Here is a 26468-nt window from a genome sequence, read left to right as displayed (position 1 = left end):
TATATGGAAAGGAATGTGATAGTATCAGATGATCTCAATTGACCAAATGTCAATTGGAAAGGTAATGCGAATGACAGGAATCATGACCTACAAATGGCAAATAAGTTAATCTGGGAAGAACAGCTGAATCAGAAAGTGATGGAACCAACTAGATGGAAGAATATTTTGAACGCAGTGCTGATAAAGCAAGATGAGCGATATAGGGAAACTGAAGTAATAGATGGTATTAGTGATCACAAATCTGTTTTTGTTGTGGTTAAACATAAATGTGATATAAAGAAAGGTCGTAAATGTGGAACTATTAGCCAGTACTGCATGGCTGATAAGACAGGCATGAGGGATTTTTCAAAAAGTAATTATGATCAGAGGAAAATGGTAAGTAAAAATGTAAACAGACTGTGGGATGGGTTTAAAGCAGTTGTCAAGGAATGTGAAAACATATGTGTACCTTTAAAAGTGTTAAAGAATGGTAAAGACCTGCTATATTATAACAGAGAAGTAAAGAGACCAAGAAGGAGGTGCAGATTGGAAAGAAATAGTTACAAGTCATTGTGGAAGTAAGGAGAAATTGAAGGAATTTGCGGAAATTGAATCTAGTGAAGAAGTCGGGTAAGGGTAACATAATGGCTGGCATAATTGGCAGTCATACAAATTGTAGTGGGAAATGGGAGGGTATGTATAGGTACTTTAAGGCAGAAATAAGTTCCAAGAAGGACTTTCCCAGGAATCATTAGTGAACAAGAGGAATGTGTATATTCATATTGTTTTATGCTGGTTAAGTCTCTGATTAGCAGTTCTTTGAGTTTAATATTTTCCTTTCCTCCCTTTTAATTTGTTCCCATAATGTGGTTGGGCTAAGTAACTTGTTCACCATATTTACTGTGGATAGTGCACAGTGTAATTTAGTATATACTTTAGGAAGGGATAATATTTATAGAAGAGGAAATATAATATAAATACAAATCTATACAGATCTGTTAGTTTCTTTTATTTGGTAGTATGAAGTAGCTTTCAGTGTGTTTACTCACGGGTAATGTCAGCCTAAATTTTAATTTAAGGCACATTTCAGGAATACGCTTCTGTGTGGTACATGCTCCAGAAAACATGAAGCTCTCCCCTGCTACTAGTTGTAAAATTCTGCCAAATAATATTTTCTTTGTCAAAAAGCATTTTATGATTTTTGCTCATGATTGAATTGGTGGATTTTCTTTCATGCGGTTAACTGTATAATTTTATAATTTTCAGATGAAATTTGCTCCTTTATTAAAGTTAATGATTTTTGTTCTTCTTGTTAAAACAAGATATCTGAACTTTTCAAACCATACTGTATGCAATAGTCCATGAAATTTGTAATATTCCTTACAGCAGTTCCTGATTTGAAGTCACATTTATGACTGATGGCCAAATGAGGGAGAAAACCTAGTGTATGACTGGGTATTTGAAACAATCATTGTTGTGAATATGTGTGCAGTAGAAAGTGTGAGGTACTAAATAATCAATAATTTAAGTAAGATTCATCCACAGTTTCATCTCCAGCCTCCACATTTTTCAAATTATTCATTATCTGTTATGCTATGTATTCTCCTCTTTCCTTCTGCATCCTTTAGTCTTTTTTAACAATCTTTTTTCATCCATTCAAATTATACTGTATATTTTTACCATTTATGCCTACTGACACTTAAATTCTGGATTAACTTACATAGACATATTTAGTGATAACCATTGTAACAAATTTATGTTTAAAATTGTTAGTTCTAACTGTGTAATATTGGAAGATAATGTAATAATGGTACTGTTTAAAAATGAGTGTATCGTATATCTGTCCCTCTTGTTGGTAGTGTTTGAATTCATGGATGTGCTCTTTCTTTTCTCTGTTTTCTGTATGTAGATGCTGAAATGGACGAAATATTCAATGTAGATTTTAAGTCCATTCTTGGGCTTGAACCACCACGAATAAAATCTCATCATTTAACTTTCAGTAACCAAGGTATTCTTCCTTTAAATCTATGGATTTTGTGGCTTCTGCACTTCTCTCTCACTAATAAACCTTTTGCCTGTACTAACAGTAGAGGGGACATTGTGAGAATTTCTAAAAACTCTTTGGCTTCCTTAGTTTGTTATGAAGTGTAACAAGCTTCTTCCTGTTAAGCTAATCTAACAAAAATAGAACTACAGGATTTTAATAACAAAATATAGTCCAGTTTTATTAACGACCGTGAACTTTGTTTTTTTCATCTGTTTACCTCTTTTTATGTGGGTATTTTGAAAGAAAATATTATATTAAGTGTAGTCCTGTGATATTTTAGACCCTTAATGATGCATGTAAGAAACTAGCCTGTTTGAAAAATTCCTTCTAGAGGTAGATTTAAAATAAAATGAGATTCATACATTCATTGAGCTCGGAAGTAGAGACTGGATTAAGTCATCTGTCTTCTAGATAATTTAGCACGCTCTCAATATAACCTTTCAATCAACAACTTTGGTATGACTTTACATTCTATGCTTTATCTTAATTCTTGTATAATGATTATGTCCTGCATCCAAGACGATCTTCCTTTCTATATTCTATGGAAGCTTACTTATCTATTGGGTTTGAGGCTATTGTCCCACTGAATGCAGATGCCATGTGAGTCAGCGTTGCTTTTTCATTACCTAGCCAAGTGCCACTGAAGGCATCATTCAGTTCCCATGATTAGTCACTAAGTGGTCCATGTTGGGTGATAAATATCTTCTATTAATATTATTAATTATTAATGTTCTCTTAATATTATTCTTAAATGTATCCCATTTTAGAAGTGGGAGAGAGATCATAAAACAATTTACCTGCTGGAGGAGTTAGATTCAAAAGTTAAGTGTGAACATCCTAAACGTACAGTGTTTTTTTAATCTGTTAAGTAACAAACTACTTTTGATACTGAAAATGAAAACCTACAGACTGTTTTCCAGTCATTGACCAGGTCAGGGATGTAATGAAAGAATCATATATAGGCTATTAGTACTATGGGGTCACCACTCCCAAAGTGATTTGTATTAATGACTGATAGATGCTATGAAATGAGAATGGAGTGTGTTATTAGAATGAAAGATGACAGGGAAAACAGGAGTACCTGGAGAAAAACCTGTCCCGCCTCCGCTTTGTCCAGCACAAATCTCGCATGGAGTGACCGGGATTTGAACCACGCTATCCAGTGGTTGGAGGCAGACGCACTGCTGTCTGAGCCACGGAGGCTCGCTTTTGATACTATGTAAGGTAAATAATAATGTTATTGGTTTTACATCCCACTGACTACTGTATATGGTTTTCGGAGATGCCGAGGTGCCAGAATTTTGTCCTAGGGGTGTTCCTTGCTTCATCAGTAAATCTACCGACATGGAGCTGACTTGTTTGAGCCCCTTCAAATGCCATCAGACTGAGCCAGATCAAACCTGCCAGCTTGAGCTCAGAAGGCCAGCACTCTACTATCAGAACTAAGAGAATTCTGGTTTGTGGATGATGTTTCATTACTAGAACAGATGTGGACTGGTTCATTCTCAATGCCTATATTTTGTTGCTGGTTTAATATAGAGAAAATCATTTTCTATAAATAAAAACATGCATAAAATGAATATAACATACAATGAATTAATTCTGTTTAAGCTGTGGCAGGTGTCTGACTTTGGTTGTGGAAATTTATCTATTTTAGATGCCATTTTGTGAATGCTTATCTGGCAATATATTTGGAGTATCTAACTTCATCCTTCTAAAGATGTTGTTGAGACTTATTTGTTTTACATTGATAGTTACATTCAGCTTGTTCTTCTGTCTCATAATAGCCAAGGTTCTGGACGTTTTCTAGGTGTCAATCTTCCCACATGTTATTGATGTGTGTTTTAGAGTGCATCACTAATCACCTCTCGGTAAAACTTGTAAGTTTCACCCCAGTCTTATTTCTGGATAATAAGAATAGCGTGTGGCCTCCGAAGAGGCCCGGTGCAGGTTTTTTATGTTGACACTATAGACGACCAGCCCGTCTGTGAGGATGGGACCCTACCTATGATGATTTCTAATGATGGAGACGGCACACACACCCTGCCCCCCGAGCCATCGAGCCATCGGAATTAACCAATGAAGGTTAAAATTCCTGGCCCGGCCAGGAATCAAACCTCAGAACACCTAGACCAAAGGCCAGCACGCTAAGCATTTAGCAATGGAGTCAGACTTCAGGATAACTTTCACTATATATAAATCTTGAAATCAATAGATTTATTTCTGTGAGCAACATACAACATAGTCCTCTTCTGTAACTGTTCCAAGAGACTGTCTTTTACTTGGACATCACCTTATTACATTTCACAGTTTGCATTTTCATAAATCTTGAGAGAAAACAAAACAAATTGTCAGCAAAGTACTCAATTTCTCTCCTATTTTATTGTGTGATTTATAAGAAAATGGAAAATTATGTTTCTGGCCATTCTGCAATGGTCTTCTCAGTATCAGTGTCACTAGAAAGGTAATGTTCCCTGCAAGAGTTTTCCGTGTATGTTCTGTTTGTGTTCATGATTTTGAAGAGATTCTCTCGCATATTACTGTGACTAAGATTGAAGAGTGCAGAAGTGTTAGAGGAGGCTGAAGATAACCTTTCCTTTGACAGCTTTGATATGTGTCTATATTCTGGGCTTTATCTCTATTCTTGCACAATAAATATGTCATGCATCCAGGGCTGCCATTCATCTTCTTTCCATATTCTGTGGAAGTTTACTGACCTGTTTGGTATGAGGCTGTTGTCCTGCTGTGAATGCAAATGCCATTTCAGCCACTGTTGCTTCTTCATTATGTAGGACAATATTTCAGAAACTATAAGATTATCTTAATAATCCTATTTATTTAATCTTCTCTTTGACTCTTGATGCACTCCTACATGGCTTGGTGACTTGATGGCTCTGGGTTATGCTACATTTTCTCTTTTCTTGCAGAATTTCTATAATTACCATGTTGTATCTGACAGTTTCAGGATTTATCTAAAAAGCCTGTTAACATTCTTAATTCTGATAGAAGAGGAAATCTCCAATAGGGACTGGGTATTTAGAATGAAACAGAAGGTGGAAAAAAAAAAAGGCATTAATATCATAGCATATTTAAGTGGACAGTTGTTACTTCTTAACCCTCTGAGTACCAGACGAAAATGCAAAAAGTGCGCTCTAAAAGTACCTGGCTGCTTTTGTGAAGAATGCAGGATTTTAGGAAAAGAGTTGTAATTTCTCTGTTTTTAGAGTTATCAAATTAAAAGTTTGCCAGAAAGTGAAGAACGTAACCATCTAACCATCTACGTGCTTTTACAACATAACATTTGTCCTTGATTTTAAGAAATAATTACGGTACCCCATGTTCTAAGGCAGCTATCTCTTGTGGATTCCCTCTCCAATTTTGAAAACAAAAGTTTTGAAATTCAACTAATTTTGAGACCACACAACGTAAAGAACAATAAAACAAAATTTCCGAATTGCTGTTCTTTATATCTGATAAATAATTATCGCCATCACTTGACTCATTACTGAGCATTTCCTGGATTTCATTTTCGTCTAACAAGTGCTTGCTGCTCTTGGATGCCATGATACACGAAAATGAATCTCTGGATGAACAACAATGTACACTCGTGATGCATTTCAAAATCACAAAAAAATCACTAGCACATGGATACTTGTACGCTTGTTAGTGGATCCAGCAGCATGACAGTGCCATTTTTCTCTACAATTCAGAAACCGAATCACTCAGAGCGACGCTGCCAAGTTTCTTAATTTATTATTATTTTAAATTTTATTCTTAGAATCACTCACAGCATTTCAGGCACTAAGTTGGTTAAGGTATGTGGTTCAAATTCCATCATCCTGTATCATCTTGTGCCGACCCCGCGGTGTAGAGGTAGCTTGCCTGCCTGTTACCTGGAGACCCCGGGTTTGATTCCCAGCCAGGTCATGGATTTTTACCTGAATCTGCAAGCTGGCTCGAAGTCCACTCAGCTTACATAATTACAAATGAGGAACTATCTGATTGTGAGATAGCGACCCCGATCTAGAAAGCCAAATATGCCGGCTCATGATTCATCGAGCCGACTACATGACACCTTATAATTTGCAGGCCTTTGGGCTGAGCAGTGGTCACTTGGTAGGCCATGTGCCATGACTGTTGTGCCATGGCTGTAGGTATCATCTTCTGGCCATGTTATGTCATGTCGTTGTTTTCCCTCAGGTCTTGTCTCATTTAATCCAGGTAGATGTTGGGGTAATACGTGTCTTAGAAGTCTTAAGGCAATGTATCGGTGAAATTTGGTGAAAATTGTGAAAAAAATCCACTTTTAAATTTTTTACGTTCTCATAATGTTTATACCTTGTACTTTATTTTTGAGCTTTGTTTTATTTAAATATCAGCCATTTAAAGCCCTTAGTGGCCATTTAAATGACCCGGTGCAAGTGGGCGTTGCCGCCCATCGACACTATTCTCATGAATATCTTTCGTTTTTCGAAGATTGTGAATTGAACATGCGGGTTGAATGTAAGAAATTTTGTTGCTGTGGGTCTTTATGTTGGCTATTCTGATCGACTATCGATATATCGAGTGGAATTGGCGCTCATTTCAAGGATGGAGCTTGTCCATGTGTTGAATGTAAACAAAGAGTTGTGATCTCACGTTTTGTGTTTATCATTCGTGTTTTAGGCCTACTCTGCTTTTCTGTAATTTCTTAAATGTTACATTTGTAATAAGTGTATTATAAATGATCCATAGTCCCACACAGGTGACACCTTGACAGTCAACCATGGAAGGTCTTTTAAGGAATACTCCACCGGCTGAACCAAGAGTTCAGAGAAGGCAGCATTCGGATACGGTGGGCTGCCACCTGAAAGATACCGTGAAGTCGGAGGCACGGAAATACCCCAGTACTACATACACGAATGAGACAAAATCAAGAATCAAACCAAAGCAGATAACATACTTCTCTACACACAACATAAACTCACTCATGCAAACAGGTAAACTAAAAGTGATCACCGACATAATGGACCAACACAAAATACTTATCATGGGATTACAGGAAATTAGAAACACTGACCAGGATGCCTTGGAATCTCAAGGGTACAGACTTTATAAAGGTATACCCGGGAAGAGAGTGATGAAGAATGTCCCACAATTTGGAACAGGATTTTTGGTCAGCCTTAAAATAATAAACTCAGTTCAAGAATTCAGATCACAGTCTCCACGACTCTCAACGCTCACCTTAAAGGCATCTAATAAAATCTATACTATAATAAATGCCCATGCTCCCACTAATGATAAAAACAACTCCTCAAAAGACCAGGAGGAAACAGGAGAATTTTGGGACCTATTGGACCAGACCATAGATAACATCCCCAAACACCATATAAAATTATTAATAGGTGACTTCAACGCTCAACTAGGCAGAGAAAGAAAATACCGTGACATCATCGGAAAATGGCCAGTACACAAGAAAACAAATAAAAATGGAGAGAGACTAGTTGACCTGTGTAGAAACCATAATTTAATCTCAAAATCTACATGTTTTAAGAGGAAACCTCAAAAACTCAAAACATGGAAACACCCTGACTACACTAAAGGAGAATGGCAACTGGACCACGTCTGCATGGACAAATACCACCACAAAGAGATCTATAACGTCAAAGTCCTCCGAGGAATAGACACAGGTTCAGATCACTACGTAGTTAAAATTAAAATTAAACTCACTCCCCAGAGGAGACAACAAAAGCAAGCCCTTAAAACTAAAAGAAAAATAGATCCTACCCAGCTAATCAACAACAAAAATTACCAGAAAGCAACTGAAAAAATAAAAATCACAGACAAACTTGAAGACTTAGTACACAACCTTAAACAAATTGCAGAAGACCTAGCTCCAATTAAACCACGTAAAAAACACCAATGGTGGAACAGTGAATGTGATGAAACAGTGGAGAAAAGACATCAGGCATGGCTATTACATCAGTCCCAAAAGACAGAAATATCCTATCAAAAGCTAGTACAACAGAGAAAAGAAACTACCCAAGTCTTAAGAAGAATAAAAAGACAACATCATAAGGACACCCTGCAGTTAATTGAAGAACAGTTCAGTAAAACTAAATCAAGGGACTACTACAAAACCTTCAGAAAGCAGCTCCAAAAATATGAACCCCCGACCCTACTGATGAAGGATGAAGATGGTAAGCTGGCCCATAACAATAAAGACAATGCAGAAATTCTGGCTAAACATTTCAACAAGCTTTTAAATTGTGAGGAACCTACAGAACTCCTTCATTTGGACACCAACACCCCGATAAAATCATCACCAGAAAACATCAATCCCCCCACAATAAAGGAAGTCTACCAAGCTCTGAATAAATTAAAAAACTACAAAGCGCCAGGAGAAGATCAGACCTTTGCGGAAATCTGGAAATATGCAGGAAGCTCAGCAAAAGTTGCCCTCCATCAACAACTTGTCTCTATCTGGATTAAAGAAGAACTACCAGAACACTGGACAACAGCCCTCATTCATCCTCTGCACAAAAAAGGGGACAAAACCGACCCTAATAACTACAGGGGAATCTCGCTCCTAGACATAACATACAAAATATTTTCAATAATCATCCTTAATAGGATAAGTTTACAACTTGAGAAAGAACTAGGAGAATATCAAGGAGGTTTCAGACCCTGGAGGAGCTGTCCTGATCAGATCATGAGTCTTAAGTTGATAATGGACTATAACAGGAGAAGAAACAGAGATATGATAACATTTGTAGATTTCAAGAAAGCTTATGATTGCATCCATAGAGAATCTCTGTTTAAAATTTTAAGACACCTTGGACTACACCCCAAATTAATAAACATGATAAAATTGACTCTCACCAATACCAAGTCAAAAGTGAAGTTTAGGGGTGAAACATCAGAGACATTTGAAATTAAAACTGGACTACGGCAGGGAGATGGGCTCTCACCACTATTATTTAACTGTGCTCTAGAAATGGTAATGAGGGAATGGTTTAGAAAATGTCCCCCCAAAATAAAGATTGGCCGAAAAATCAAAACAAATTGCCTGGGTTTTGCTGACGATTTAGCATTACTAGCAGTGGACATAAAAGAAGCAAAAACCCAGATATCAGAACTTCAAAACATTGCAAATAAAATTGGCCTCAAAATATCATTTTAAAAAACAGAAGTTGTGCCCCAAAAACCAACACAGCTAAAAGAAGTCACCATAAATGGTAATAAAATCAAAATAGTAACTCAGTTTAAATATCTTGGAGAAGTAATAACACATAACTTAAATGAAAAAATCTCAATCCAAGTAAGAACAAATAGATTAGCTAAAGCACAAAAATTAACATGGGATATCTACAAAAAGAAATGTCTATCAATAAATACAAAAATAAAACACTACAACACAGTTATAAAACCGGAAGCTACATATGCAGCAGAAACACTCTTTTACCTGAATAAACAATCAAAGACTGACAGACTTCAGAAAATTGAAAGGAGGATTGGAAGAACCTGTATCAACAAAAAATATCAGAAAGATGGACAGTGGCGGTTAATACCTAACAAAGTCGTGTACAAAGAGCTAGAACCCATTACAGATACTATGCGTAAGAGGAGACTGGGATTCTTTGGACATATCATGAGGATGCAGGACTCGAGACTTCTGAAACAACTAGTACAACACAATCTCGTCTCAAAAAATACCACAACAGGATGTAAATGGATCAGAGAAGTAAGAGAGGATCTGAAGGAAATAGGCCTTACAACAGAAGACACCAAAAATAAGATAAAATTGAATACAAAACTCAAGAATACAAACCTCCGCTTTACCCTTACACAAAACAAACCAACAACACGCACATTTTCAACTGAGGAAAGGGCACGAAGATCAGAGCGTCTGAAGAAGTACTGGGAGAACCGCAAAGCCCGAACAATCCCTTCAAAGAGACCTGAACGACGGACTGACTAAAGTGATCCTATGTGGTCATAAAAGAAGAAGAAGAAGAAGAAGAAGAAGAAGAAGAAGAAGAAGAAGAAGAAGAAGAAGAAATGATCCATAAACAATAACAGTATCTACTTAGTGCAAGCAGCTTAGTTTTTGAGGTTGGGATTTGTGAGGTTGTGTTATTATCAGTGTACATAATGGGCAGAAGAATTGAGACTTGTCGTCGCTGGAAGAAACGACCTAGTAAAGTGTTGGATAAAGTGAAACAATGACATTTCTAACAGGAATAAGAATGTAAGTACTATTTTACAAGATCAAGTAGGGGAAGTTAAAATCCCCACACCTAATATTGTGCCCGGGGAATGCATAATGTACTGTAATTTGGGCTAAGTATCCGAAGGAAGTGTTTGTCACATAAAGAACTGGAGATTGCTGTAAAATCAGCAATTGCTGAATTCAACATTGGTTGTGAAGCAAGTGAGAAACTAAAAGCTAGTGTTAGAGGTGTTAAAGTTAGCAGCTCAGGACAGAAAATTAGTGTAGCCTAATGGGGGACAAGCATAGAATTTACCACAGTGGAGTGTCTGGGCGACAAGGGTTCAAAACAGCCCGAAGGAAACTAAAACTCTCAAAACTGCTAGTGAGGCCAGGAAGAAGGCAGCAGAGGGTCCAACATATGGTGCTGGGGAGTTTTAAGTCAACTAGATTCAAGTACTGGACTATTGTTCATCTCTAAAATTTCAATCTCTTTTTCCTCAGAATTTATTTTCCAGCACTTTTCGAGATTCAAAATGCTCCTCATGCCACAGTTTTCAATCAATCTACTTGAAACTTTTAGGATAGTTTCAGATACAACATAACAAACTGATGTGCAAATTTTAAAATACATGCAATAGTTCAGTGGCAATCTAGTTTTTTCATCATGATAATCATAAAATATATTTTAAAAGTTAACCCTATGTGAAATAATTTGTTCCTTTCAGTGTAATTAAAATTTGTCAAAACCCACACATCACTTCTTTTATATTGGTCTTTTAAAACCAAGATTAAATTTTACGCCAGATCTCTTGAGCCGTTTGGCACGAGGAGCATTTTATAAATACATCGAAAATTGTTAAAAATATTGATAAATTTATGAATATCTCAAAAACTGTTATTGATAGAAACTTGAAACTTTGTATATTGTATCATGCTGATACTGATATTAAATGATCAAAATTCTAAGGTGATAGGGTGAAAACTGTAGATTTTAGGATTTTCACAGATGCATTGCCTTAAGAGACCTATCCTTATTATAGCCTACTCTTACAGGTATATGTAGTTCCAAAAACATTCCTGTTATTAATATGGCATGGAAGATGTATGGCAGTAGTCCAACATTACACAGTTAATTTTGTTTAGAATATAAAGAATACAACTTGTTTTACGTCGCACCAACACAGAACGTCTTATGGTGGTGATGAGATAGGAAAGGCCTAGGAGTGGGACGGAATCAGCCTTAATTAAGGTACAGCCCCTCCATTTGCTAGGGAAACCATGGAAAACCATCTTCAGGGCTGCCGACAGTGGGGTTTGAACCCACTATCTCCCGGATGCAAGCTCACAGCTGCGCGCCCCTAGCTGCATGACCAACTCACCCAGTACTGAATATTCATCAAGTGGGTCTGGAGTAAGGGAACATCTTTTGTTACATGATTAATGAAAAGTCAGTTGTAAGTCATATTTGTTCATTTGTAAAATTGAGATCTCTGGTTGATTGTTTTTATTATTTTTTATAAGTTTTTACAGCAGTGCTGCTATGTCCTTTATGGTGTAGGAGATTAGTTTTAGGATATATATATCAGAATTGGGACAGAGATTTTGGGGGTTTATGGGACATGCAAAGCAAAGTTATCTCCGTACAGGCCATGAAGGCCCTTGGATGGGTGGAAGGTAAATGCTTCCACCATACGTAAGCTTAGAACTTTGTGGGGTTAGAGTGGTTAGCTCTACACCTGCCTGCCTTTACCCCCAGTAATTAACCTCCTACTCATTTTCATAGCCAAATGTACCTACTGATGGATATTAACACAGTCGTCATTGGAACTTTGAGCTACTTTTTGGTATGATAAGCAACCTATAATAGCATACAATAGAAAAATGCTGTCATTACTGTCAATGTTTTCACAATTTAGAGAATAAACTCATTTACGTAAATTGGTGTGTATCGCTTATTTTCTGTCTAATCCTGAATTCTGCATTCTTCATTGCATTTAGCATTCTATATCATACAGTAGTTTTCATCTTGTTTACAGATCTCCAGTAGTTTATTTTTTTTATCAAGAAGTAAACACATTTGAATCACATATATACTTAATTTCAAGGTTGTTTAAATATATGTTCCAAATTAAATCTGAAACTGAATTGATCAAATAACAAAGAAGGTATATTTTCTTAAGCAGGTTCATGTAGTGGTTTATTGTCATCAGTCAAGTATCTGTTATTTGCTTTGTTTGAAAATGCTGTTGATATCTGTATTTTAACAACATTCCATACCTTTAAAATATAGGGTGATTTGACCTAGTTTGTAGTGCTGCCTTTAGATGGTCCTCTTTTACCTTGCACAACCAATCCAATCAATCAATACTAATCTGCATTTAGGGCAGTCACCCAGGTGGCAGATTCCCTATCTGTTGTTTTCCTAGCCTTTTCTTAAATGATTTCAAAGAAGTTGGAAATTTATTGAACATTTCCCTTGGTAAGTTATTCCAATTCCTAACTCCCCTTCCTATAAATGAATATTTGTCCCAATTTGTCTTCTTGAATTCAAACTTTATCTTCATATTGTAATCTTTCCTACTTTTAAAGACACCACTCAAACTTATTCGTCTACTAATGTCATTCCACGCCATCTCTCCGCTGACAGCTCGGGGCATACCACTTATATCACAAATATTATAATACTAATAGATCCACCTGTTCAATACAATACAACACAATACAATCCACTATTTCGTGTGGTTAAAATTTATACATAATATATAAAAGACATAGGTACATATTTCACCCTTTTTATGGGCATCATCAGCCTACATCAATCTTAAAATTATTGGACATGGGATCTATTTAATCTTATAAACTACTAGCAAGATACCCGTGCTTCACTACGGTATTATAATGAAATTTATAATTGAATGCTTAATGTTTTATATATAATCCGTCGAAATTCGCGATGTGACTCATTTTCTGAGAGAATCTGCCGAAATTCGTGATCTATTTCGTTTTCTGAGAGATTACGGATAAGTTCCACCAATTTTTCAATCTTTCTTTCCAGCAATCGATTTCATTCTTCCCGGGCTAATTCCAGGTATTCCACTCGGTCAGTTGGGTCCCTAAATTTTTGCCATCTTTTCCTATAAGCATTTTTAATATGGTTCAAATCATTGAGGAGATCCAGCGTGATGTCGTCTTGGGTGCCTTGGCGGTACTGAATCCGCGGCCAGACTGCATTCGTAGTCACTACCCGATCAGGACCCGTTTCTAGCGTGGTCCGCACATTTGGAGGACCGTCCAGAACATTATTATTATTATTATTATTATTATTATTATTATTATTATTATTATTATTATTATTATTATTATTATTATTATTATTATTGTGTGTGATATTAGTCGAATCTACATTATTATTATTATTATTATTATTATTATTATTATTATTATTATTATTATTATTATTATTAATGTTCTGGACCCCACAGCAAGATGCAAGACCGCTAGTGGGTGGTAAATTATATCTGCTGCCATTGTCCTTGCTGAAAATGTGACCAGCACCATCGTCACACGTAGGCAAGTGTGCGAGATTTCTGGCGACACGAATGATATACTTCCATGCATTATTGACCTTAGTATAGAGGTGAACAGTTGCACGGTCAATATCATTCCTATCGTTTATTTCAAATGTGTTTAAATTTTTATTTATATGCCAGGAGAATCTACTGTAATCTAACTTTATGTTCTCCAAAGGAAAAGATGGCTCTTGAAAACAAACCCAGGAAAGATCAGTTTATGATCAGAAAAAGTACATTATGAACAGTAAAAACAATTGGTCTCAACGCATTTTTCACCCCATCACCGTTAAGTTAATTTACCCCCACCCCCCAAAAAAGAAAGCGTGTTTCTTTATGTTTTAGGGAAATTCCAAATACCAATGTTCACGTCTGTTACCTTCAGTTCTGAGATATAAGTATCCCCATAAAAAGAAATCACTTTTTTTTCACTTCCTTTCACACTGCCCTTAAGTGAATTTTCCGGCAAAAAATACTTGTTTCTTTAATAGTAAAGGATCTTCTAAATACCAATTATCCAGACCCCAACATCTTTACTTTTTGAGATATGTGTCCTCATAAAAGGAATTCAACTCCTTTTCACCCTCGCCCCCAAGATGGTTCCCCCCCCCCAAAAAAAACGCTTTTTTCTTTGTTTTTAAAGGAGAACCAAATACAAATTTTCATGTCTGTAACAACTTTATTTTTTTAGATGTAAATATCCTCATACAATTAATTCAATTAATTTTTCAATTGTTTCACCTCCCCCCCTTTATTAGACTTTCTGAGAATACGCGTTTCTTTAATTTTAAAGCAGATTCCCAATTCCAATTTTCACGTCTGCAAAATCTTTCTTTTTTAAGATAATAGTATCCTCATTCAAAAAATTCAATTAATTTTTCAATTTCCCCCCCCCCCCCCTCACTTTAGGTGGATTACCGAAAATAAAAAATACGTGTTTCTTTATTTTCAAAGGAGATCCCAAATACCAATTTTTACATGTGTAAACTTTTAAAGTTTTGAGATATAGATACACTTATTTTAAAATTTCACCCTTCTTTTCACTCTCCCATTAATTGGATTTTTAAAAAAATACCTGTTTCTTTATTATTAAAGGAGATTGCAAATACAAATTTTCAGGTCTGTAATATCTTCAGTTTCTGAGATATAAGTATCCTCATTAATGACATTCAACACCTTCTTCACCCTTTTCCACCCTTCCTATTGGGATTTTCCGAAAACAAAAAATACGTGTTTCTTTACTTTTAAAGGAGATTCTAAATACCAATTTTTACATCTGTAAATTTTAAAGTTTTGAGCTATAGATACTCATTTTAAAAATTCACCCCCCTCTTCACCCTCCCATTAATTGGATTTTCAAAAAACAAAGAAATACGTGTTTCTTTATATTTAAAGGAGAATGCAAATACGAATTTTCAGGTCTGTAATATCTTCAGTTTCTGAGATATAAGTAATCTTCATTAAAGGCATTCAACCCCTTTTTCACCCTTTTTCACCCCTCCTATTTGGATTTTCCAAAAACAAAAGAATATGTGTTTCCTTATTTTTAAAGGAGATTCCAAATACCAATTTTTACATCTGTAAACTTTTAAAGTTTGGAGATATAGATATACTCATTTTAAAATTTCACCCCTTAAGTGATGGAATATCCAAAAATCCTCTCTTAGCGAGCACCTACATTGTACTATGATTGTATCCTCAAAATTTCATTTCATTATGTCCAGTAGTTTTGGCTCGGCGATGATGAGTCAGTCAGTCAGTCAGTCAGGACAAGTTTTTTTATATATATATAGATAGAATAAAATGTTGAACAATGATCTCATAAAATGTTATAGTATAACATCTAAAATGATGACAATGCACAGAATGTATGTTAAAAATACTGTAAATTAACAGTTTTGAAGATTATAATGTGGTTAATCTTGAATATTTGAGTGTTTAAAACCAAAATGGATCCTCTTCTTATACACCATTAGTACTATGATGGCCTTGAGTGTGAAAGCACAATCATCCAAGGGGGATATTTATTCCACACCCATAACATGAGTTCAGGATAGTAAAATCAATGTCAAATATTTAAAATAGAAGTGTGAACGTATCAAGTGTGTTAAAATATATACGGTTTATTTATCAGAAAGTAGTAGAAAAGAGATAGGACTTCTTGTAGGAGGCGTTGCTAGTGTTAAAATGTTGAGGTGTCAAAGTTAGCTGATGTCAATGTTTAGTTATGCTAATACGGTAATCGATCGGATCCGAAAGACAGTCAAGTGGATGTTATTATCCTTGTTGAAATATTTATTCGAAGAAATGATTGAGTTTTTCTCGTACGGTGCGTTTTTAGTACAGCGGACTGTTCCGGCAATGCTAGTGCTAGCGTTATAATCTACAAAACTGTTAATTTACAGTATTTTTAACATAGTTTCTGTGCATTGTCATCATTTTAGATGTTATAGTATAACATTTTATGAGATCTTTGTTCAACATTTTATTCTTTAGTTTATAAGATTAGAAAGGTCCCATATCCAATAATTTTAAGATTGGTATAGGCTGATGATGCCCATAAAAAGGGTGAAACATGTACCTATGACTTTTAAATATTATGCATAAATTTTAACCACATGAAATAGTTGATTGTATTGTATTGTATTGAACAGGTGGATCTATAAGAATTATTATAATATTTGTGATATACATCATCTTCAATACTGAACCAAAATGAGAATAGTTACTTGTAACATACCACTTAGTCGAGCAGCTCGTCTTCTTTCTCCCAAGTCTTCCCAGCCCAAACTTTGCAACATTTTTGTAACGCTACTCTTTTGTCGGAAATCACCCAGAACAAATCGAGCTGCTTTTCTTTGGATTTTTTCCAGTTCTTGAATCGGGTAATCCTGGTGAGGGTTCCATACAATGGAACCATACTCTAGTTGGGGTCTTACCAGAGACTTATATGCCCTCTCCTTTACATCCTTACTACAACCCCTAAACACCCTCATAACCATGTGCAGAGCTCTGTAGCCTTTATTTACAATCCTATTTATGTGATTACCCCAATGAGGATCTTTCCTTATATTAACACCTAGATATTTACAATGATCCCCAAAAGGAACTTTCACCCCATCAACGCAGTAATTAAAACTCAGAGGACTGTGGACTTTTCCTATTTCGGAAATTCACAACCTGACTTTTAACCCCATTTATCATCATACTATTGCATACTGTCCATCTCACATCATTATCGGGATCATGTTGCAGTTGCTCACAATCTTGTAACTTATTTATTACTCTATACAGAATAACATCATCCACAAAAAGCCTTACCTCTGATTCCACTTCTTTACTTATATCAAGAAAGCAATGTTCCAATAATATTGCCTTGAGGAATTCCCCTCTTAATTATTACAGGGTCAGATAAAGCTTCGTCTAGTCTAATTCTCTGAGATCTTATTTTCTAGTCCAATTGCACTCATGTTTGCCAGTAGTCTCCCATGATCCACCCTATCGAATGCTTTAGACAGGTCAATCACAATACAGTCCATTTGACCTGAATCCAAGATATCTACTATATCTTTCTGGAATCTTACAAGTTGAGCTTCAGTGGAATAACCTTTCCTAAAACTGAACTGCCTTCTAACGAACCAGTTATTAATTTCACAAACATGTCTAATATAATCAGAAAGAATGCCTTCCCAAAGCTTACATGCAACGCATGTCAAACTTACTGGCCTGTAATTTTCAGCTTGATGTCTATCACTCTTTCCTTTATACACAGGACCGAGCTCAATAGCTGCAGTCTCTTAAGTTTAAAGAAGGAGGCGCAGCCATATTAGAAGAACTAAGGAGAAATCATCACATAGCCATTGAAGGCATAAAATTCATTAAACCCTTACGCCAGTATCCAGTATTCGGGAGATAGTGGGTTTGAACCCCACTGTCGGCAGCCCTGAAGATCGTTTTCCGTTGTTTCCCATTTTCACACCAGGCAAATGCTGAGGCTGTATCTTAATTAAGGCCACGGCTGCTTCTTTCCCAGTCCTAGCCCTTTCCTGTCCCATTGCGCCATAAGACATATATATGTCGGTGCGACGTAAAGCCAATAGCAAAAAGAAAAATTATACACAGGGGCTACTATAGCAACTCGCCATTCATTTGGTATAGCTCCTTCAAGCAAACAATCAAATAAGTACTTCAGATATGGTACTATATCCCAACCCATTGTCTTTAGTATATCCCTAGAAATCTTACCAATTCCAGCTGCTTTTCTAGTTTTCAACTTTTGTATCTTATTGTAAATGCCATTGTTATAATATGTAAATTTTAATACTTCTCTAGCATTAGTCTCCTCCTCTATCTGGACATTATCCTTGTAACCAACAATCTTTACATACTGCTGACTGAATACTTCTGCCTTTTGAAGATCCTCACATACACACTCCCCTTGTTCATTAATTATTCCTGGAATGTCCTTCTTGGAACCTGTTTCTGCCTTAAAATACCTATTCATACCCTTCCATTTATCACTAAAATTTGTATGACTGCCAGTTATACTTGCCGTCATGTTATCCTTAGCTGCCTTCTTTGCTAGATTCAATTTCCTAGTAAGTTCCTTCAATTTCTCCTTACTTCCACAGGAATTTCTAACTCTATTTCTTTCCAATCTGCACCTCCTTCTTAGTCTCTTTACTTCTCTGTTATAATAAGTCTTTACCATTTCTTACCACCTTTAAAGGTACAAATCTGTTTTCACATTCCTCAACAATTGCTTTAAACCCATCCCAGATTCTGCTTACATTTTTATTTACCGTTTTCCACCGATCATAGTTACTTTTAAAAACTGCCTCCTGCCTGCTTTATCAGACATATGGTACTGCCTAATAGTCCTACTTTAAAGATCTTCCTTTCTAACACATTTATTTTTAACTATGACAAAAACAGCTTCATGATCACTAATACCTTCTATTACTTTGGTTTCTCTATAGAGCTCATCTGGTTTTACCAGCACCACATCAAGGATATTTTCCCCTCTAGTTGGTTCCATCACTTTCTGAATCAGCTGTCCTTCCCATATTAGCTTATTTGCCATTTGTTGGTCATGCTTCTTGTCGATCGCATTTCCTTCCCAATTGATATTTGGTAAATTCAGATCCCCCGCTACAATCGCATTCCTTTCCATGTCGTTTCCCACATAGCTGATTATCTTATCAAATAATTCTGAATTTGTGCAGCGCTACCCTTTCCCAGTCTGTACACTCCAAAGACATCAAGTTGCCTATATCTTTAGAAATGAGCCTTACACCTAGAATTCATGTTTCTCATCTTTAACTTTTTCGTAGCTTACAAATTCTTCTTTCACCAGAATGAATACTCCTCCTCCCACCATTCCTATCCTATCTCTGTGATACACTCTCCAGTTCTGTGAGAAAATTTCTGCATCCATTATATCATTTCTCAGCCATGATTCAACTCCTATTACAATATCTGGTAAATATATATCTATTAAATTACTTGATTCTATTCCTTTCTTTACAATACTTCTACAGTTCCACACTAACATTTTTATGCCATCCCTACTTGACTTCCAGATCTCTGTACCCTTATCACCGCTCCCTAGACAACCCCGTTTCCCTGAATGTACCTCCCTATTACCCTTCCAAACAAATTTTCTAACTTATACGTACCACTACGGTTTAAGTGAAGGCCATCTGAGTGCAGATCCTATCTCCTACCCACCCATTAGGATCTAGAAATTTCACTCCCAGTTTCCCACATGCCCACTCCAATAACAGATGCCTAGATAAGACTTATGGTATTTATGATTTTGAAACTTGAGTTTATTATACACAAATTCAATGTGAGTAGCTGCATACAGTACTTTTCATTAGTATTTTGAATATCAAATGAAGGACCTCAAGCATATATTTAAAATGAGCATATTTTGTTCATTGAATGTTCTGAAGCTTATTATCTAACAGTCTTTGAACTGAGCATTTCTCTGGCATATAAGTCCTAAATCACAGCTTTATTATCACAGTTTTCAGCAATTACTAATTTAATATAGTACGGTAAGCCCTATTTTAAAAAATAATTTTGATTGTTTTCTTTCTCCTTGATACCATCCAACTGAAACTAGCTGTTTTGTCTTGCTATTTAACCTTGTGAGGAAATTTATACTTTCTAAGTTGGTTTTTCCTTTCTGCTTGTCCACCAGCCAACAACTCTAGTACTGACCCAGCCCAATGCTGATTTCCTTCAGAGTTCTTGTGAGATCTGGTGTTTCAGTATGGCTATGCCGTTGACCATTAACTGTTAAAGGAATGTTTAATTAATTGCATCATTATCATGGTAGGCTGTGACCTTTCAGGGCTGTTGCACCATGGGGTTTGTTCTCTTTTTTATCAGTATCATCAAATTATAATTATTTCAAGTTCAAAAATTGTCTAACATCAGATGCCTTGATACATTCATTTTATGTTAATTAGAAATTACATTCAATCCAATGATTTTATAAAGGTAGCAGTTCCCTCATGTTGAAAAGGCATATGGCTTTTAGTGCTGGGAGTGTCCGAGGACAAGTTTGGCTCATCAGATGCAGGTCTTATGATTTGACTCCTGTAGGCGACCTGCGTGTCGTGATGAGGATGAAATGATGATGAAGATGACACATACACCCAGCCCCCGTGTCAGCGAAATTAACCAATTATGGTTAAAATTCCCGACCCTGCCAGGAATCGAACCCCGGGATCCTTGTGACCAAAGGCCAGCGCGCTAACCATTTACCCATGGAGCCAGACTCCCTCATGTTAATAATATTTTATAATATGATTTTTATTAAGATAAATCCTTGCATTTTGGTTAGTTTTAGTTTCTCTTCAGTTAGCAAATCTTAGCTTATGCAGAGTAGTTAGGTAGCTTATGCAGAGTAGGTACAGTAAGGAGCCTTCAGACAATTTTTCATAATGATTTCTGACCTTCATTCATAAGTTATGTAAATATTTTTTTTTGCTAGGGGCTTTACGTCGCACCGACACAGATAGGTCTTATGGCGACGATGGGATAGGAAAGGCCTAGGAGTTGGAAGGAAGCGGCCGTGGCCTTAATTAAGGTTCAGCCCCAGCATTTGCCTGGTGTGAAAATGGGAAACCACGGAAAACCATTTTCAGGGCTGCCGATAGTGGGATTCGAACCTACTATCTCCCGGATGCAAGCTCACAGCCGCGCGCCTCTACACGCACGGCCAACTCGCCCGGTGTAAATAATTTTGAAAACTATTTGCTTCCTATCTTCTATAAATATCATGGTTTTTTTCTTAGTAGGGCCAATGGACCTTAGATGTTAGGCCCCTTTAAATAACAAGCATCATAATTTTTTTAGTGAGACATGAAAGCCGAGTGACATTGTCACTGCCTTCTGTCCAAGACAACTACTCTTCAGATCCCTGCCAATGCACATAGAATTTTAAGAATGAAAAATAAAATCCCCACCGTTAGGATTCCATGTAAATTTTGAGGTCTCGTGGCTATGATTATGATATCAACAGTTGTTTAAAACTACAAGCTTACCGCATTTGCTCATTTGCTTTATTTTTCTACATTGGCTGTTTATTGGGACTCTTGGTTCTAATGTACTAGCTCCTTCTAGTCATTTTAATTGCTTAATGGGTCATTGCTCCGATTCCTTGGAAGGTTCATAGTATGAGAGTTATCTGTGAATTTAAAAGTTTGCTGAATTCATTTTATATCTCCTATCAAAATATGCTGTCAATTTTCATCTTTAATCCATCTGTTTTCATCAGAATGCCCATGTTCTAAAAAAAATCCATTGTAGATGTGCATTCACTGCTTTAATATACAGAAGCAGTCCACTATAGCGAGTACAGCATATAGCGAGAACTCAGTTGTAACTACAGATTTTTCTGTCACTTGAAAATTCCTATATTAAACTTTGTACTATCCTTTGGTTATTGTGAGAACCCAATCACTGAAGCATCTGTTATTACGAGCAATGAAGTATGTTATATTTCCATTATCATTATTTATTCACTCCAACGATTATATTAAATGCAATCATCTTTGACGCAAGTGTGATAAACTCATATAACTTGAAAACAATATTCTCTCACCCATGGGTAAATAATGCAAGTATCAAGCTTGAATTATTATTATTATTATTATTATTATTATTATTATTATTATTATTATTATTATTACATCATATGTACATACGATAAGATCGTGTTGTTTGTGAGGTTATGTCATGAAACGTGTGCTGTACCTAAATATTTATAAGAGTTCAGTTAATGTAAATACCTGTAAATTAATATTATATAATTTATTATTACCTGTATATGATGTGTAATCCTCTACAGAATTGTGAAGCACACTATAACATCCAGAATGGCTCTAGATCAGATAAAGTGATAGTAGAATATTCTATACATTTTAACCACGTTGTTAGGTATTAGAGAATTTACGAGAAGGTATTTTGGTAATGTACCTTTCTAGAAGCTTGGCCAGGCACATATATAAAGAGGTGGTCTTGATGGTAGACGAGTTATTGTTTAGTGGAGTTATGATTTAACAGGAAGTATATTTGTGACCTTGTGTTGTGTTGAACTGACATGCTGTGCCGTCAGCAGTCAACTGTTTCAACTGTGTTTTAAGGTTGCAATCTCTATGTGGCACATACGTAGTGATAGGCAATTGTTAAAATGGCGGCTTGTTGATGTTTACGGAGTGAAGTGTTTTGTTGTGACGGCGGTGATTTAGCTTATGTGAATTTAATTTGTAAATAATTGCAAATAAATCCGTGTACACAAGTTGACAGCATTTTATGTGCTTCATTGTGGATACAACATCTTCAATATAGTTTTCTCACTATGTGCACTGTGAGTGCTCTTGTTGACAATCAAACTGGAAGGTGATGTCGGAGTCGATTAGCAATACTCGCCAACTGGTGTTCTGAAAACACAATTTGAAATGAAAGAGAACATGTTTCCATAATAAACACACCAGAAAGCATGGCTGATAACAGTATTTAACTCATTACGAATAAACGATCGCTTAATTTTATTCTATGTACTGAAATTAAGTGAGAATGTGATACACCTCCAAATATGGTGCAGAGTGAATGACTGGTTTCAGAGGTTAGTTCATTCGGTAAAACCTCATTCGGATGTTCCTGCAGAGGTCAAGGAAAGAGGATGTGTTAAGCGGGAAAACGTACTATTGAAGACAAAAATAAAAAACTATACAATAGTTATCTGGAAACGCTTTGTTTTTTTCTCTACGCCTGCATTTTGCCTCCTGTATGTACAGGTACAGTGAAAGATATAGGCTATCTACAGTTTCCAAAGATGAGATGAGAGTATTAAGTCGTGATAAAGATGAGAAAACAAGTACAAAAACCTTTTCAACTGGGGATTATTAAGTAACAACAGCATAATAAAAGGTGTGTAAAACACCAGACTACAAATATAAAAACATTTGCACTGGGGCTCATAAAAGTATCAGCGCATTATTGTAGATCACACACTCTTTCTAAAACAAATGTCAGCTAAAGCCTCATTTTTTGGACAAGTGAGTTAGAGTAGAACCTCATTTACCTGGATCAACAGGGACCAGGGCCGATCAGAGTTAACGAAAATCTGGGTTATCCAGAGAATCATGGAAAAACGATAAAAACACATGTACATCACCAAAATAATTTTAAATGGAGTTTAAAAATTATCATCGGCACACTTTCACCTAAAAACTCATAAACGGTATGTACTGTAATAGCCTATGTATTTGCACTGTACACAATATAGCTACAAACTAGTCAGTAGTAAAAAAAGAAAAAGAGCAGTGAGCTTCTGCTGTCTCGATAAAATGAAAAATGTTAAAGGTCCACCTTTTCAATACAATGAATATTTATTGATGTGAGTATATATCACATGTAGTTTAAAGAAGATTGGTATTAGTTTCGAGGCTCATTGTACGTCATCATCAGCCAATGAATCAATTGAGCAAAATACAGCTTATCAAACAACAATATAAAACACATGATAGTACTTACAAGAAAAATGTTAAATTATGACTAGTTAAAAAATAAAAAACACATGACAGCAAATAAAATGACAGATTTAAAAGTTAAATTGTAACAAGTTAAAACATTGAAAGCAAAACAGAGAAGGTAATCCAGTTGTTAAGGTATGATACACAAGAAAATAGTCCAGCTTGAGGTGTATAGAACATAAGGTGTATCTTATAAAACACTTGATTGCACATACTAAGACCATCTAAGACCATCTAAAACACATGACAGCACGTATAATGTCACTGTTACGTTTTAATTTGTTACAATTTAACTTTTACATTTGTCATTTTATTTGCTGTCATGTGTCTTTTTATTTTTTAACTGGTCATAATTTAACATTTTTCCTGTACTGCGTGCCGTTTTTCCCATCTGTCCAAACATCCCTGGCTAGCTGTAGAACTTGAATCTCCATGGGGCAACTTCGTTCAAACTCATTGCTTTCTATTGGATGATGGGTCCAGAAATCGGCAAACCACGTTCTCTTTCAGTACAAAACCAGGCAAACAATGCTTCATCCAGAGTTTCTAGTTTAGCAGTTTTTGCTTTACGCCGAGTTTGCAAACTGTCCTTAGAAATCATCTTGAAACAAAAGCCTTCAAAGCGTTTTCTGTTCTGTTTCCAGTCAGATATGGTCAATGTTCCTACTCCAAACTCAGCAGCAATGTTCTTTAACGATTCTCCCTTATCAATTCTTGTCAATGCTTCCATCCTTTTTTCCATAATCACAACAATGTTTTTACATTTTGTCGCCATCGCGGGCAGCGAGCAAATGAAACAGCACAACGATACTGTACCTCAACCATGACGCTAGGAAAACTTGCGAACACTACCGAGATTGCAACCCAACTGAGGAACATTGTTTCTTGGTCAGTGTCAAGTGCGAGATGCGGGTGGGGGAAGGAGAGGGTTGAGTCACCGGTCTGCTGAGTAGCAACAGCATGTGGGGTGAGTGCAATGAACTCGCCCGCTGGCAAGAGAATTTGAGTAATGTACTTACTGAGAATAGCAATTTATCGTCTGTAAAACAAGTCTTCATTTACTACACTAAACAACATACTTTCTGTTTCAAAACTGGTCCAGGTCAACAAGGTTTTACTGTATTAAAGATATTTTCTGGTCGCACTCTTTGGCCATGAATTATTTGGAGGTTAAACTCGGCCATGTACGAGAGAATGACTGACAATCATCTTCAATACAAGAACACTTCAATCGACTAGAGTCGAAACTCAAAGGTGCGAGTTTCAACATATGCACCTGGCCACTCTCTCACCACCGTTGAAAGTGCAGATGCCTGTCCACTTCCTGGATTTTAAATTTGTCTTCATTTCGTCCTTTTTAGTATCCATAACACAAGACAAATATGTATCACATTAACCAACTTCACAAGATTATGTTCCTGATTACTACATAGACTGTCACGCGACAAATATTTGCAGCCCTTCACTGTATCACTTAACACAGAATAAATTTCCAACTTCTGGATGAATTGTGAAACACAAGCACAAACAGGCTTACTGGGTTATTCAGCAATATCGATGAAAACCAGAGAGTAAAATTGAACTTTCTTGAGACGAACAGCTTTCTTCTTGAAGGTGTAATTTACCCTGTAAAGTTCAGGAATTCAAGGCTATTTCCTGTTTTAGCACAAATTTTTCCGACCTGCCACCTGTGTGGCAAGGGCTGTAATCTGCGTTGGAAATCACATTCTTTTCACAAGGGATGACAGAGAACATTTTCAGGGCTAGGAGAAATGTGATCATACTAGTCAGTAATAGTGAAAATTTGTGATGCAATAAATGATTGATAATTTATGTTTGTTCAGTCAAGTTGCTCGTCTACACAGATAAGGATACCAACTCCCAGATCAACTCAAGAACATTGGCTGCTGTAGGAACAACGAAATAGTTCGGCATCAACCACAGCAGTTTTGATGTGTCATTTAGTTTCAAGTTTGGATATGTTGTTTGAACCTCATCAATGTTTTAAATTAAGACTGTAAATTGTGTCATACCAGAGTGTTTATATTATTATTGGTTATATGTGTGCTTATGTCTTTCAATTTGAGCGTGGCTGAAGATGACCCAATACATATGGGATCGAAACTAGCCCCAGTTTTATAAGACAATATACATTCTAATGGTATTGAATAGGTGGACCCTTCCTACCCTTTGATAGTGATCAATTGTCAATACGGACCATAATGAAATTCATAACTTATCAAATGTAAGAACATGCAGGAATCACATTTTAAAAAGAGGGAAAATGGAAAGTCTTTTTATGGCATAGGTGGAATAGAAATTAGAAAGATGAAAGTGAGGAGTGTTGTGTGAATAGATGAAGTTCCAGAAGAAAACGTAAAGGGCAGCTGGATGTTTCATATTACAGTGGGCATACAAACTGTCAATAGTGAAGAAAAACAGGTATTGGAAGATTCAAGAAAGGGAATTATAGTACCTAACTTCAAGAAGGAGGTAAAAGTTTATACAAATTATAGAGGAATCACAATTGTACCGCACATTACCAAAATTATGCAGAGAAGTAAGACAGTTTAGAGAAGAGATGGAAATGCTACAACTAAAAGAACAGCTTGATTTCAGAAGGGCAA

General features: G+C 36.1%; 1 protein-coding gene across 4 annotated transcripts in view; it reads left to right on the top strand.

Annotated features, from left to right (window-relative positions):
• Positions 1–26468, top strand: part of Vinc (vinculin) — a 413074-nt gene that overhangs the window by 245589 nt on the left and 141017 nt on the right. For 2 of the 4 annotated variants that reach the window (XM_067141293.2, XM_067141295.2), the window contains exon 16: positions 1889–1987. The exons of the other annotated variants lie outside the window; for them this stretch is intronic. In XM_067141293.2, coding sequence (XP_066997394.2) covers positions 1889–1987 — 99 coding nt within the window. The remainder of the gene's footprint in view (positions 1–1888; positions 1988–26468) is intronic. 4 annotated transcript variants of the gene reach the window in all.

This window comes from Anabrus simplex, chromosome 2 (assembly GCF_040414725.1).
Source record: "Anabrus simplex isolate iqAnaSimp1 chromosome 2, ASM4041472v1, whole genome shotgun sequence".
NCBI lineage: Eukaryota > Metazoa > Arthropoda > Insecta > Orthoptera > Tettigoniidae > Anabrus > Anabrus simplex.
The sequence above is the reverse complement of the archived record's forward strand: the minus strand, read 5'-3'. Positions and strand labels throughout refer to the sequence as shown.